Source organism: Tribolium madens, unplaced genomic scaffold, assembly GCF_015345945.1.
Source record: "Tribolium madens isolate multiple individuals breed KSU strain unplaced genomic scaffold, Tmad_KSU_1.1 Scaffold_3;HRSCAF=73;Tcas5.2_LG2, whole genome shotgun sequence".
NCBI lineage: Eukaryota > Metazoa > Arthropoda > Insecta > Coleoptera > Tenebrionidae > Tribolium > Tribolium madens.
The window spans coordinates 9,013,008-9,026,692 of record NW_025401006.1 but is presented as its reverse complement, the minus strand read 5'-3'; the positions used below and the strand labels follow the sequence as shown (position 1 = coordinate 9,026,692).

At 31.7% G+C, this 13,685-nt stretch overlaps 2 protein-coding genes across 3 annotated transcripts; one reads left to right on the top strand and one right to left on the bottom strand.

The window, feature by feature from the left end:
* Positions 1–1,520: 1,520 nt before the first annotated feature.
* Positions 1,521–5,780, top strand: LOC123007935 (lipase member H-B-like). 2 transcript variants are annotated; one of them, XR_006412901.1, is made up of 6 exons: positions 1,521–1,639; positions 1,771–1,882; positions 3,547–3,695; positions 3,817–4,290; positions 4,352–4,501; positions 4,552–5,780. XR_006412901.1 is itself a non-coding variant. In XM_044403460.1 (6 exons), exons 1-6 carry the CDS (start codon positions 1,591–1,593, stop codon positions 4,607–4,609), a joined length of 1,002 nt encoding a protein of 333 aa, XP_044259395.1. In that variant the 5' UTR covers positions 1,522–1,590; the 3' UTR covers positions 4,610–5,780. The 2 variants fall into 2 exon arrangements, 1 of the variants encoding a protein (XP_044259395.1); XM_044403460.1 differs by having other exon boundaries at positions 1,522–1,639; positions 4,342–4,501.
* Positions 5,781–7,552: 1,772 nt separating this feature from the next.
* Positions 7,553–11,045, bottom strand: LOC123007679. Its single transcript, XM_044403091.1, has 10 exons — positions 10,971–11,045; positions 10,643–10,916; positions 10,255–10,596; positions 10,096–10,202; positions 9,825–10,046; positions 9,348–9,557; positions 8,997–9,305; positions 8,320–8,949; positions 8,118–8,273; positions 7,553–8,071 (listed from the first exon to the last, which is right to left on the bottom strand). Exons 1-10 carry the CDS (start codon positions 11,043–11,045, stop codon positions 7,886–7,888), a joined length of 2,511 nt encoding a protein of 836 aa, XP_044259026.1. The 3' UTR covers positions 7,553–7,885.
* Positions 11,046–13,685: the final 2,640 nt, after the last annotated feature.

Sequence of the window (13,685 nt, the reverse complement as noted above, 5' to 3'; positions counted from 1 at the left end):
TGCATTGGTGGTATGTACGATAATAAATCAGCATTGGCCAAAATCGAGATGTATTATGAACAAATATCAACTTTGTACCTACATCAGTCAGATTTAATGCAATTAGTGCAGGGTTGTAACTCATCGATATTAAATTTTGCAATACGGAAGTATGAACGGCTGAAATACTCATATTGTCTGCAAATGCAGCTCCGAAGAATAGAGAAAAATGCGTCCGTGCGAAATAATACCGGCGGATTTTCACAGAAATTACAAGCGAGAGCATCAGTGAGATAAAATTGTTTATTGATGAAATATGAATGAAAAGTTGAAAACCCAGTTTTATAAAATGTAGCAACACTTGCATTCTTAAGAAATGTTCCCTTTTGTTAGAAAAGTATGTAGGTGACATGGCTTTAAACATTTCTTGCTTCATTGGAAAAATTATTAAGGTGAGGCAAAAAGCAAAAATTATTCAATTGGTCGATCATTATGTTATAAGCGACTAAGCGAACGCATATCTTCACGATTTTAACACTAAAAATCAGATAATCGCAGTGAATAATTTAGCAAATGCAGAGCAAGTACCTATCACTATTTGTGTAATAAATATTTAGATACTTATTTATTGGAGACAAAGAAAAAAATTGGAAATCTAGTCATTATCTCCCGCGTATTCGTCTGCTGAAAAATTCCGGCTACGTGTTTATAACCCTTCCGATTCCCTCTCACAAGAAAGTTTTCATCAATATTCACGTAATAGTAAAATTCTGAAATAATTTATGAGAACTTCTACTCATTAGTTACCTTAAAGGAATTTCGCTAAAGTTCGAGTCATAATCTACAGGAAATTCAAATTCTTCGAAGAAAAACGTCTTTACTGTAATGAGAACTTTCCCTTACTTCTCCAAAACGGAAGCAAATTATATAAGTTTCAGAACGAAAATAAATTAGTCATTTGTTTCCTCGTGATTGGAAATATTTTCTTTGATACGAATTATATCAGTTGTGACTATCATGACTACATAAATATATTTCAAGCAAAGGTTAATGGAAAATTGGGTTACAGTTCCATGTGTGAACCTAATAAGTACTTTTAAAGTGTTGTTCTTTTATTGCCCACGCCCTTTACCACGAACTTTCTCAAATCATGATAAAACTCTTCTAATCATAAAATAAACTTTTCAATTTTTTGGATGAACTTATAAATTAGCTATTTAGTTTGTAATTATTCAGATTAATAGAGATGTACAGTCACTTAATTACAGTCCGTTTAAATACGAGAATAACCACATGAAAGTACCGGTAGATAGATAAGCTGAAACAGTTGAGCCAAAAAATGTAAATATTAAAAAAATCAAATTGCAATTAGTAAAATAGCACGCAAATACTTTTTATCAATTTTAAACTGCATTGAACTCGGAATACTTGCTATTGCACCAATATTATGAAACGTCAATCGCCTTCAATTAAAAAACCTCTGTTTGCATGAAAAAGCTTTTGTCTACAAAAAGACAATTTTTCCCTATTTATCCCTGCTCCGGACAGGTAATCCCCCCATTTTGCATTTCGACTGGCACCAAGTCAAATCGTGTTTTGAGTCCGTAGAACATGGGTGTTTCTGATTTTTTGTTTGTGTGCTTATTAGGTGCATTGCCAGGTATGTTACAATTTTTTCAATTTAATTGAGATGTGCTCTTCCGGCTTCCGCGAAGTACTGGAGTTCACGCGAATTAGTGAATGTACTTTAGTTTTGCATTTTTTACGAAACGTGAATGTCGAAACTTTTAGGTCCTCCCTCGGTTTCAATTAATGATGCCATCGTCCAGCTCTACCCCATCAATAAACACAAATGTCACAAAATTGATCCGATTAGGGACATCGCGTTTCAGCTCTATACCGTGTAAGTAGTAAAAAATTATTCAACACGGTTTTATATTATAATTAATTAATAATTTAATTCAGTTTTACAAAAATTTGGAAGTATGGATTTTAAATTTAACATAGACTTTATAATTGAACTTAAACACAAGCTCTACTCAAGGTCAACTTTTAATAAAGCTTTTGTCATGAATCTGCTTTCACCAGATATTAAATAATCCATTGTCGAAAGCTTTATTCAATGCCATTTCTTTGAAATAAAAAAACTCGTATTTACAGTTTAGTTGCTATTATATTTTAGTTAATATGTCATTACGTTTAGTATTGTGCAAATTGTGTTTTTCTTGGCATTTAAAATTCGTGTTTTAATCGATTAATCATCAAAAATATTTATTTCCTAATGACAATTATAGTGAATGCATGCCAGGTGACGACTTTCTATTCACTTTACTAGGGGGATACATGCAGTAAACTAGAATATTTATTTTCGTAATCTTTGGTCGATACAATTTTAGATAATAACCATTATGTGCAATTTGATTCTGCCATTCATTGTTTTGTTTAATAAATACGTAAATTTTCTAGCCTAAAGAACTTTCGTGTGTTTGCTGCCACAACTTTACCTTCGAACTATAATTTTCTTACAAAAAAAGAAAAAACAGTATGTAGGTAACAAGATTGCATAAAATGATTTATTAAAATTGGTCTATGGGAAAGAAAAAATGAAATCGTTAGCTTTCTAGCACCTAGTTTTGAAATTAATATCAATTTTATTTGTATTAAGTGGACAATGGAATCATCTCTCAATTAAAGTAACTTTTGGTTGAAAACACATACTCGTATTTAATTCGAACCAAAATTTGAATTGTTATTAATTTTCAGTTTTCACGGTACATTGAGGTTTAATTAATTTTAGTGTTTTAAGTTCAACCATTAAATTAGAATTGGTAATAAATTCAAAACAATCGCTCGACATTAATCCACTTTTAGATAAATTTATTTATACTCAATGTTGTTTCTAAATTATGTAAATGTTCAAATTGTTATCGACTTACGAAATTCAAAAAAAAACTAAGGGCTGTTTACAGAAAGAAAATGAGATTATTTAATTCAAAATTATTTAGATTGTATTGTTTTACGTTAAATTAGTCACCTGAAGAATTTTTTTGACAACAAGGTTTGTGCTTACGGTTAAATTTAATTACTAGTTAAAAAAGTACATTTAATTTGTTAATAAAACAAAGAATTACAGAAATCATAAACACATGAATAGGTGTAAGTATTATTAAAAGTAAAAGATAATTAGATCAGTATTACGTAGATTTCACGGTAACAAGAAAGTGTTACATACTTCCCCAATACTCTTTTTGTTATTATTAACCCCAATTTACTAATAATCTAATAATCATAAATTAACTAAACATGTGATTATTTGTTTACTTCAGGTGTTGTATTAATAATTAAAATATTCAAAAATAAAATACGTTACAATTATACATCCGGTAAACCTCATACTACAGCACTCATTTAAATATTCAGGACTCGGCTCCTTCGTTGAAATATTTTACCCAACTTGTAAACTAAAACTATTTCAATCATCATCGATTTACCTCGTTGATTCTAAAACTTTTTATTATTCAACACATAAATTTTAACACATAATAATATTGATTATAATATTTTTAGACACAATCCTCTGGAAGCACAAAACCTGATTATAGGCGATGATAAATTACTCGCGGAATCTTATTTCAATTTCTCTCAACCTACAGTTTTTTACTTCCATGCTTTCTTCGAGTCCTCCTCCACTACATCTGCCACTCAAATCAGAACAGGTAACAATAAAAAAATCCCTTCAACTCTTGCTCTTTGTCGGAAAACCACTTTCTCTCGCTTTTACTTCACCGTGACTTAATAATTGTAATGGTAATGTGAATCAAGTTCAATAAATTTCAGCGTATTTACAAAGAGGCGGCTACAACATAATCCTCTTAAATGCCCCTCGGCTCGAAGCCGGCCCTTGGTACTACACCGCCGCTAGAAACACCCAAATCGTAGGTGAATACACGGCGAAATTGATTGATTATTTAGTATCCAGAGGAATGCACTTGCCCAGTTTGCACCTAATTGGGCTAAGTCTGGGGGCCCAAATGGCCGGTGTTTGCGGCCAAAGCGTCAAAAGTGGTCGAATTTTCAGGATAACTGGTCTCGACCCTGCGGGACCTTTGTTTAAAAAGTGGCCGAAAAGTTTGCGATTGGATAAAGACGACGCGGAATTTGTGGATGTGATTCACTCCGATGCTGGCATTTTTGGGTTTCCGAGGTCTTTAGGGCATGTGGATTTCTGGCCTAATCGGGGTATTTCCCCCCAGCCCGGGTGTACGAAAAGCGAAGTCAAAGTAACTCTTCCTGATAATGTGATTGCACTTCGTAAGTTATTGAGAATTTTGTGATGATAAAATTTTATTTTTGTTATAATAGTTTTTTGTAGTCACTGGAGATCTTATCAATTTTATGCTGAGTCTGTGATAAATCCTCAAGGATTCGTGTCAGTACCCTGCGATTCCTGGCAGGATTATTTGAACGGGGAGTGTAGACCGACCGCACCTGTTTCTAATATGGGTTTCAATGTTGATTTAAAGTAAGTTGAGATAAAATTGCATTTATCTTTACCGAGTCGCTTTCTTTCAGTGCCCGAGGCGATTATTACCTAAGGACGTCGTCACAATCACCTTTCTCACTTGAATAAGACTGGATTTCTTACGGTAGTTATTCCTGCAGGTAAACCATAATCTGATCTAATTACCTAATAGGTAATTTAATTCCTTGAAGTATTATCTTAAATACTTATTAAAAAAAATAATTATAATATTAGTACATGGTGATTCTGAAATGTCGGGCCAACTCTCGAATGGTGATAGAAGACTTTCAGCAAAGCATAAAAATGAATGCATATTATTTTTCGGGAAAAAAGGGAAAAAACAGATCTGAGAATTTCCATATTTTATCATGTAAGCTCCTTTGTTTCCGATGTTGTCGGATTTAATTTATTGTTGAATTTGCTAGTTTGTTAAATGTTTTGTGCATAGACTGGTGATTTTTTTCAACAGATCTTTCGCGAACTAAATTCAAGAAAACATGAATGTACACAAACTTAACCCAAAATATAACCTTTGAAAACTATATTTCGTGAAAAAAGCTGAAACATTTTTTGTCATGGGAACTTTTAACTCAGTTACATGTTTTTTTTTTTATCACTATTTATGAGATGGTCCGAGACTTTTGAATCAATCTGTATAATAACATAGTCTTGCGAAATACTACCTAGAATAATTAATTCGATACATGATTAATTGTTGTGTTTAATATTTACCTATCTATTTTAATTGTACAAAAAGAAAAAAAAAGTTGAATGTGTATAGTTTGTAAACAGACATTTTTCCTATTAACAAAAATAGTGAAAAATATTAGTCTTGGTATGTTTATAGAAATTTTCAAAAAAAATGCCTTAATATAACATGTCGTATAAAAAATAACGATGTTGAGTTAGGTAGGTACATTTTTAATACTAATTTAAGATTTAAAAGCTGGAATAACTTGTATCTGTGTTCATTTAAAAAAAGCTCGCAGTAGGCGAACGTATGTAATGTCCACTAATTAGTTTTAATTATTTGTTATTTTGACAAGTGGATAAATGAATTAATTAAAGACATGCAAAATATTTGTCAAAACACTCTGGAGTTTTTCTTAAATGAACACATGTTTTAACTTTTCATTTACAATAAAGTAAAACCAAAGTAAAAAAATTAAATTATATTTATAGAAGTAACCAGTATCAATATTTTGCGGTAATATTAAGTTACTTATAATGTGTAATTTATTTGTTATAAAATGTGATATAAAAATTTTAATAAACTGTTTTCATTAAATTTTATTGATATATAACAATTGAGTAACTGTACTATCCCAACCAAAGTAGTTAGTTATGTATTATGAGCATAATAAGAAGATTACGGACGGAAGGATTGTTTAAAGCCTGACGTCAGGAGGGCTTTTAATTTTCTGAGGGCCAGAATCAAAAATTATGCCCCTGGTACATACAACGTTTGTTTATATTTTGGATTGAATTGTGTAACGTTTGAGGTTGATAGTGTGCTATACCCGAGGGTCATTTGACCTTTGGGAAGTACGGCGGCGACCGAGAGCGTTATTATTTTTATAACACCCGTGGTAGACACGTTGAAGACTCAAAGTTTAGTGGCTGATTGGTTTATTATTTTATTGGAAACATTTTTCAAAATGTCCTGACATTTACTGCTTTTCTCATACGAAAAATCAAATAATTTGCAAATGCCGTTGCTGCATTATTTCTCATTTATTAATATACTTTGATAGAGAGTTTTTATTGTCAAATATGTAATACATATATTAATCGAACATTAAACATGTTTATAATTCCAAAATAAAATAAAATAACTAATTGTAATTTCAAAATAATAATATATCAACACCCTTCAAATTATAATTTTTGTTTAGAAAATAGGAACTGGTGCATACAAATGGGAGACACTAGGTTGATTATTTAGTACTTAACAATATTTACGAATTTATAAGGTACTTATTAATATACAGTAAGAGGCAAAATTATAATTTCAAAAATTTCACAAATTCGTGAACCAATCTGTCTAAATTAATTACACTTAATTGCTTATTATATTTAAGAAAAAACATTATTATAATAGTATCTATTGCTTTTAGTAATTAAATTTGATAATTATTTGAAATTTTTGTTTACAAAATAATACTCCTACATATGTAGTAAAATTAGTATAAAAACAAAAATATTTCATAACAATAAAAACAGTAATGTTTTCTCTATTGATTTGAATATTACCTGCCAATATTTGGAAACGAAATAAGTACTTGATTAAATTCGTTTAAAACAGCGAATTTAGCTTAAAACAGTTTCATTGTCGTTATAATTAGCAAAACAAAATTAACATCAAATATTAGTAGGCACGGGATACTATTTTTTATGATGTTCAATCTAAAAATTATCAAAACAAGTTTTTTATCATTGTACGAACAATTTCTAGAGTATACTAGTGTAATTCAGTTTATTTAATTCTGCCACTTAATTCAATATATTCTTGTAAATATGTGCAGTATTATTTAGAAGATATTATACATAAGTCTGTGTGAAACGGATATTATAAGCATAATAATTATAACACTTACTGCTAAAACATATTTTTCCATTGTTTTCAAACAATGTAATTTTTTTATTTTAACATTTTCTGTAGAATAGCATTACAGCATTGTTTCAGAATGAAAAAATATACCTACTTTTTGCTAAGTTAAACATTGTAATAAATAATCCGAGACCAAATTTTGAGAATTAAATAAAAATATTATAAGTAAAAATAGATTTTAACCGCAAACGTCGCAAGTCAGAAGTAAAAGTTTTACCTTACAACCATGAAGTGAAAATTTTATTTTTGCGCCTAAGCGTTTTTACTTTTACCAATGACATTTACCAGTGTTATCTCTTTCTTGTATCTTTCGCTGCTTCAGCAATTTCTGGAGAGATACACTGTAGATCATTAGCATTTTGCACTACTAACTGCACTAGTTAAATTAATAAACACTTTCGAAAGGTTCATCAGAAATACCGATACTTACGCGTGATGTTTGTTATGATTTTACTACTTGAAAAGTATCCTAATTTTTTTGTTTATTTATTTTCTAATAATTGTAGTGTTGATCTATACTCTCGATCTGAATACGTTTGCAGATAAAATAGTATTCGGAATAAAAGTGAGTTTATGTGTCTCCTGAGACACATAAACTATCACTTTTATTCTTAATAACAACATAATATACTTTTTTTTAATAAAAAAATACTAATCTCCCTGATAATATATGTAGATATGCTATTATGTAGTTCGAAAAATCACAATTTAAACTAATTTTTCGTAATACTCATTATTGCTTTAAACTAGGTATTTAAATGTCAAGAAATGAATTAAGTCTGTTTTAACAGCGTTGTCAAATTAGTAACAATCTGAACGTCTCTAGTCGACAAACTGGATGAATTTACATCTCTAAATTCCCATCGCAGTGATAATTGCGACCAAACCCTATCAATACTTAATCCCATTGGTGTTTGTAACAAACCAATCCAATTAGGTTGCCATGCTCCAGTCAACAACTAATCAAAATCATTTCGAAATTTACAATGCCAAGATTTAACTTACCTGATCGAATGGTCGGTAACCTATATGAAACACAGTATGCAACAATGGATATGGTGCAGAAATAACTTTGTTTGGTATCATGGGTTCTAAATTTTCACTCACTCCAAGTTTTAGAAAGAACCATTCGTTGTTATTTTTTACAAAATGATGCAAAGTCTGAAAAATAGTTATTTATTTTGTAATTTTTCAGGTTGAAATTTACTTTCAGACTCTTTTTTCCATGAGTTGTCATTAAAATATCGCTGGCAAGAACTTCAGTGGCTTGCTCTGACCTTTCAACCCTCGACGAACCCTCAACCGAATCCTCAAATAATTCTAGGGTTTCTTTCACCTGTTCCAAAAATTCCTCAATTTGGTCTGTGTGTTTATTATCCTCGTCAATACTGCACAAAGATTCTGCGACAGCTAAAGCTATATCATTCTCAGAACTAAACGTTCCTTCGAAACTAGTTACAGATCTTTTATGTTCCGTTTGTTTCGTCGTTGGAGACACAGCTGAATCCGCAAAAGTGACTTGTTTGTTTGAAGGAAGTTCCGACTGACGCAGCAACTCCGAATATAGTGCACTAATCAAAATCTGTATCAAAGCGGAATGATTTAAAGAAATTATCTCAGCTGGGAGAATGTCTTGAATTAAGGTGGCCACTCGGGGCAAAGCACTGTCCACGCAATCCCACAACTGGATATAAGAACCCAATATAATAAGCATCGCTTGGTACATGCTGGCTCCTGTTTGAATGGCATTGATTACAGTTTTTGAAATAGTAGAAAGCAGAGGTTTAACAAGGTTGAGAATAGATTCGTACCATGGCGGCCGGATTTGATTCCAGACCTTCAAAAACATTCCAAAATGACGCTTCAATTAAAACGAATTCTTACATTGCGACGATCAAAACACTTTGCCCAATTTGGCTGCGCACTAATTGCCGAGAATAGAATATCTGAGTAATCCTCATTGTTGCCAATACTCAAGACAACAGTTGTAGCAGATGCGATTAAATCGTAATAATGAAGTGGTGTTAATAGAGGTACAGAGGTATCGACATTTTTACACGTTCCGTCACTGGAACAGAGGAAGACTCCGCAAGAGTCAGATTTGGTGATTGGTTTTTGGATTTCGATAGTGAAATTTTCCAAAGATATGTCCAAAATAAGTTTCAGTAGTTTACAATTTTTCATTCCTAGAACCTACAAGACTGGGATAAAGTCAAAAGTGGGGAAAATTTTTACTTTTAGCAGAAGGGACCAATTTGGTTGGGGTTGGGCTAACAAAACTGTCAATTCTAACGCGATGGCCGACTCTGATGGTAAGTCAGACATCCGCGTTATATTTTTTGGTTGCACTTTGAAAATGTGTGGCAAAGAGAATATTATCCAAGAGGCCGGGCCTGTACTTCTGGATTTGAGCAGGTCGACGTTCTCTATGCCCTTACGAAAAACCTGGAAAAAATTGGCTATACTTTGTCTAAATTTAACTAAATTACAAATAAACTTCATTTTTCATGCTCTGTGTCCTTCTGAAATGATTTTTCCGCTACATGTCTTATTTAATTGGCGTTTCTTTTCCAACAGTTAAAAATAACAAATTCGATTTCTAAATTTAAAACGATTGATTCTAATTTACTCCACTAATATAATGATGTCGCGTTCTTTCATTTATTTAATTACAAACAAAACTATCAATAATTTGTTTGGCCTAAAACCAACCTTTTGAAGTGTATCCAACGATGCGGCTCTCAAAATTAAACAGTTTAACAATTCCTGACACTTTGTATGTATGTCGCGTAAAATTTTGCTTTTATTATTTAAGTTTAACCCAATTAGTTCTTCTGCTTTATCACAGATACATGGAAGCAATTGCGCTATGCATAATAGCAAGTTACTTATGTCAACTACGAGTAATTTACTCCTTGCTTCAGACGGACATGACTAAAAATTCATTCAAGCAACTTTATCTGATTATTTCCACTCAAGATACCTGAGTGTATCGAACTGTTAAAATAGTTAATGATTCATTTAACATCCCAGAAAAAACCCTTTGTGCCATTTTAGGAGGAACAGTGTTCCATAAATCCTCTCTGGTCCCTGGAACCTTTCTAGGTCATGCATTGTATTAGGAGTGTTAACAGAAATAAACCTTGCATATAAAGCCACCACATTTGTATCACATATGATCCCCTTTCTGACTCACAGAAAGGCTTTTGATTCTCCCAATCTAAGGATTCCGCTTCTTGTAAAATGTACAGTGATAACAACCGACAATGCAAATCCAACAATCGCTCAGCGAGGGCTTCGCCCATCTCTTGATATTTTTTATAACTTTCATGCAACAGTTCAACTTGACTCCCTTTCATTTCATTAATTGTTTGTAAATAGAACCAGAGACAATTCTTTAAAAGCGCTGCCGCCCCAATTGTACCCGTAAGAACCGTTAAATCGGCGTGATCTAAAGCTTCTTGTGTAAGCACATGTAAGTGCTCTAAAAATTGCTAGTAAAAATTTTATTTTGGACAAATTAAGCTTACCTAAAAGTTGTTCAGCTGATTTGTTTATGAGGCTCACGAATTTCGTTGGGTCTGAGGCTTTTACAATGCCGCCACAGCCTCCAGACGTGTCCATGCTTTGATCAGGAACTTCGGATTTTTGCAGGAAACCTGAACTTTTCCTGTAGGCAGCCACATATTCTTCTTCCCACCATAAAACCAGCTTCATTGCGGCAAAAGATGCTGATCTGGGGAAGTCTAGGCGACCGCCTACAACCCCAGGACAAATTGTTTCTTGTAATACGGTCTGGTGGGTCTAAAACAGGACTGATGGCCAACTGTTGTCACAATTTGCAGGAAACTTATTAACCTTGTAATATTCCATGTCTCGTTGGATCAATATGTGAACTTTGTCCATCAAATTACCATCTTCCATCACTTCCATGGTAAAAAAATAAATTAATTATTTCTATAGAATCCTGGAAACGTTAAAAATGTTGATTGTTTACTACAACTGCAATTTTTAAAATTCGATCAAACATTCTGTTTCCATAGTAACGCAGTGTATGCAACCCACAATTCAATAGCGCTAAATTCGAAACTTTATTGTAGAACAAAAATTGACAAAAATATTTATTTTTGTAAGTAGAAAACAAATTTTACATTTTTGTCACAATATGTTATAAAAACTCAATCACAACTTTTTACCAGTTGAGACTTGGTAATAATGTTTTGATCCTTTGTAGACATAACAGCGATGAAACCAATATAACTTTTCAAAGTACTGACTTACTTTGCTCATACATTATGCTTGAAGATTTTACATATAAAAATAAAATTTTAAATTATATCAAGAATTTCGTCGCCATTGTTGAGTATAGTTATTATTTAGTTTTACGTTATAATTCGGTAAGCAGAACAAAACTGAGTGTTTAAAGTTTATCAGAAAAAGTTTTTTTGTTAAAAATTAGTACAATAATACATTGTTTAAAGCATTTGCATTGTACAAAGTAAAGAGGAAAATAAAGTTTATTTTAAACAATATCATATTTCGGTATATTTTCGTTAATTAACTCAACATCTTAATTATTATTTTAATTAACTTTATTTCAGTTAAACGTAGAATGGATGTTTCAAGTTAAGACGGATATTTTTTATTTACTAGCAATGTGTTTAGTTCAAGAGGGATGACAGAACGAGCAGAACGAGTGACTTAATTCTGCGTAAAAAGTGATAGTTTTTTTGTTACAATACTTGTTTTTTGTAGTCGCGATTTTATTGCTTGTTGTATTCAAATTCTAACGTTTTTGTTTCACATAAAATTAAATGTAGTATATAATTTTTATTAAAGAAAAGAACAAGTTTAAAAAAAATAAGCTTTAAGGATGAGGGATTTTTGATTCAATTTATCCACTAATGAATAAAGCAAACTTGATAAAAAATTGTAATTATTAAAAATGAATAATATTATTAGGAGCATATACAGAGTGTTTCACATAATTTTACGAGGCCTGCGCTTGTAAGATGTAATCAATAATACATATTCCGATACGAATTCGATTACAAATTTTGAAAAATTTGTTAGTTTGTTCACTTTTTCAAAAATTACAACGTTTTTTGTTAGATCGTGATTAAGGTAGATAAACTAGAATCATATTAATGCCATCTCATAATAGAAAAAATGATAATTGTCTCTGAAAAACTGCAGTTTATGACTATTAATGAAACAGCGATTAGTTTGACAACTACTGTCATGGGTTTCCAAAAATTGAATAACTAAATACGTATTTTTTGTATCAAATGGTTTGTGACTTTTGTATATTTGGATGCGTACTTTAGGCGCAAGCCTCGTAAAGTTGTCTGAAACACCCTGTATATAAATAATATTCATTATTATGTGACAAATAATAATTCGACATTATACAAGTAGTTTTTTTGAGATTTTATTAATACAATGTGTTAATGATGGTTTAATGTAATTAGTTGTTATTGTGGAGTTTGCAAGTTTGTGGTGGTTTCTCTGGGCGCTTCGTGTTATGACCCAGTAATCAAAGAGCCCAAGCGCGTTTTTATTCGAATAATCCTGTAGTAAATTGATGTAAAAAGGTTGGTACTAAAAATAATAAAACCCTTCATGTGTATTCGCGATTGTTCTACATCACTACAACCCTTCCATGTGGTAAATTCAACCCTTGTCGACTGATACATTAGCACTCATGTGTTCATCTCTAGATAAGTAAAGCATTCTGCACATATGTTTCTCTGGCGAGCTCAAGTATTCTCTTGATAACGTCAGTCAAGGAAAAAGTTGTAACCATTCATAACAAGACATTGCAACGCAAATGGAAACAAGATAAGCCTCCGTTCATGTCTCAATGAATTTAAAACAAACCATGTATAACAGTGTACCTACTTTAAGCAATATTGTCTAGGGTGTCAAGACGCCTCCTCATGGAACTTCCAAATTAACAGTTGCCGAACTATTTGTTCGAGTTGACACTGACAAATCTCGTTTACAAACTTATAAGACTATTCAAACTTTGTAGTATTATACATAAGTGTGTGCAAACGGCAAATATCATTTTGTGCTACAAATGTATTAGTTAATTTAGATTTTCTCCGAGAGGGAATTAAATACAGATTGTAAATTATGCCGAGATGAATGATTTTACAACAGTTGTGGTGAGGAATGGAAAGGTTGCGACCTATTTACCTCTTACGTTACTAAATCTGTCTTATGTGTGTCCGTTATTATGAAAGATTGCTTGTGCGACCACCGAAAAATGGGACTTTGACAAGTGAGCTATAGTAGGTATATTTCTAAACGGGTGTATCACGCACGATCGCGTCTCTGCTGGATAAACACTCGAATAATCGAGGGTAATTCTTCATTTGGAAAAATGCGGTTTTAAAGCTGCTAGATATTGTGACCTTTTTTTAACTCAGGTTTCATTTTAATCTACCTTTATTTGCAATCTAAAACGATTTTAAAACTAATCATTTTATAAAAAAATACAAATTAATAAATATGTATTTTAAAATTTTGAATAATTCAATGAAAAATAACACACTATAAAATTCGTAT

Bases quoted from the DNA above. Each gene is read 5' to 3' on its own strand.
- LOC123007935 (XM_044403460.1), top strand. From the start codon at position 1,591: ATGGGTGTTTCTGATTTTTTGTTTGTGTGCTTATTAGGTGCATTGCCA. The intron at 1,640-1,770 runs GTATGTTACAAT...CGAAACTTTTAG, and splicing joins CTTATTAGGTGCATTGCCAG to GTCCTCCCTCGGTTTCAATT. The intron at 4,502-4,551 runs GTAAGTTGAGAT...GCTTTCTTTCAG, and splicing joins GGTTTCAATGTTGATTTAAA to TGCCCGAGGCGATTATTACC.
- LOC123007679 (XM_044403091.1), bottom strand. From the start codon at position 11,045: ATGGAAGTGATGGAAGATGGTAATTTGATGGACAAAGTTCACATATTG. The intron at 10,203-10,254 runs GTTTATTTCTGT...GAAAGGTTCCAG, and splicing joins GTGGTGGCTTTATATGCAAG to GGACCAGAGAGGATTTATGG. The intron at 8,950-8,996 runs GTAAGAATTCGT...ATGTTTTTGAAG, and splicing joins AGTGTTTTGATCGTCGCAAT to GTCTGGAATCAAATCCGGCC.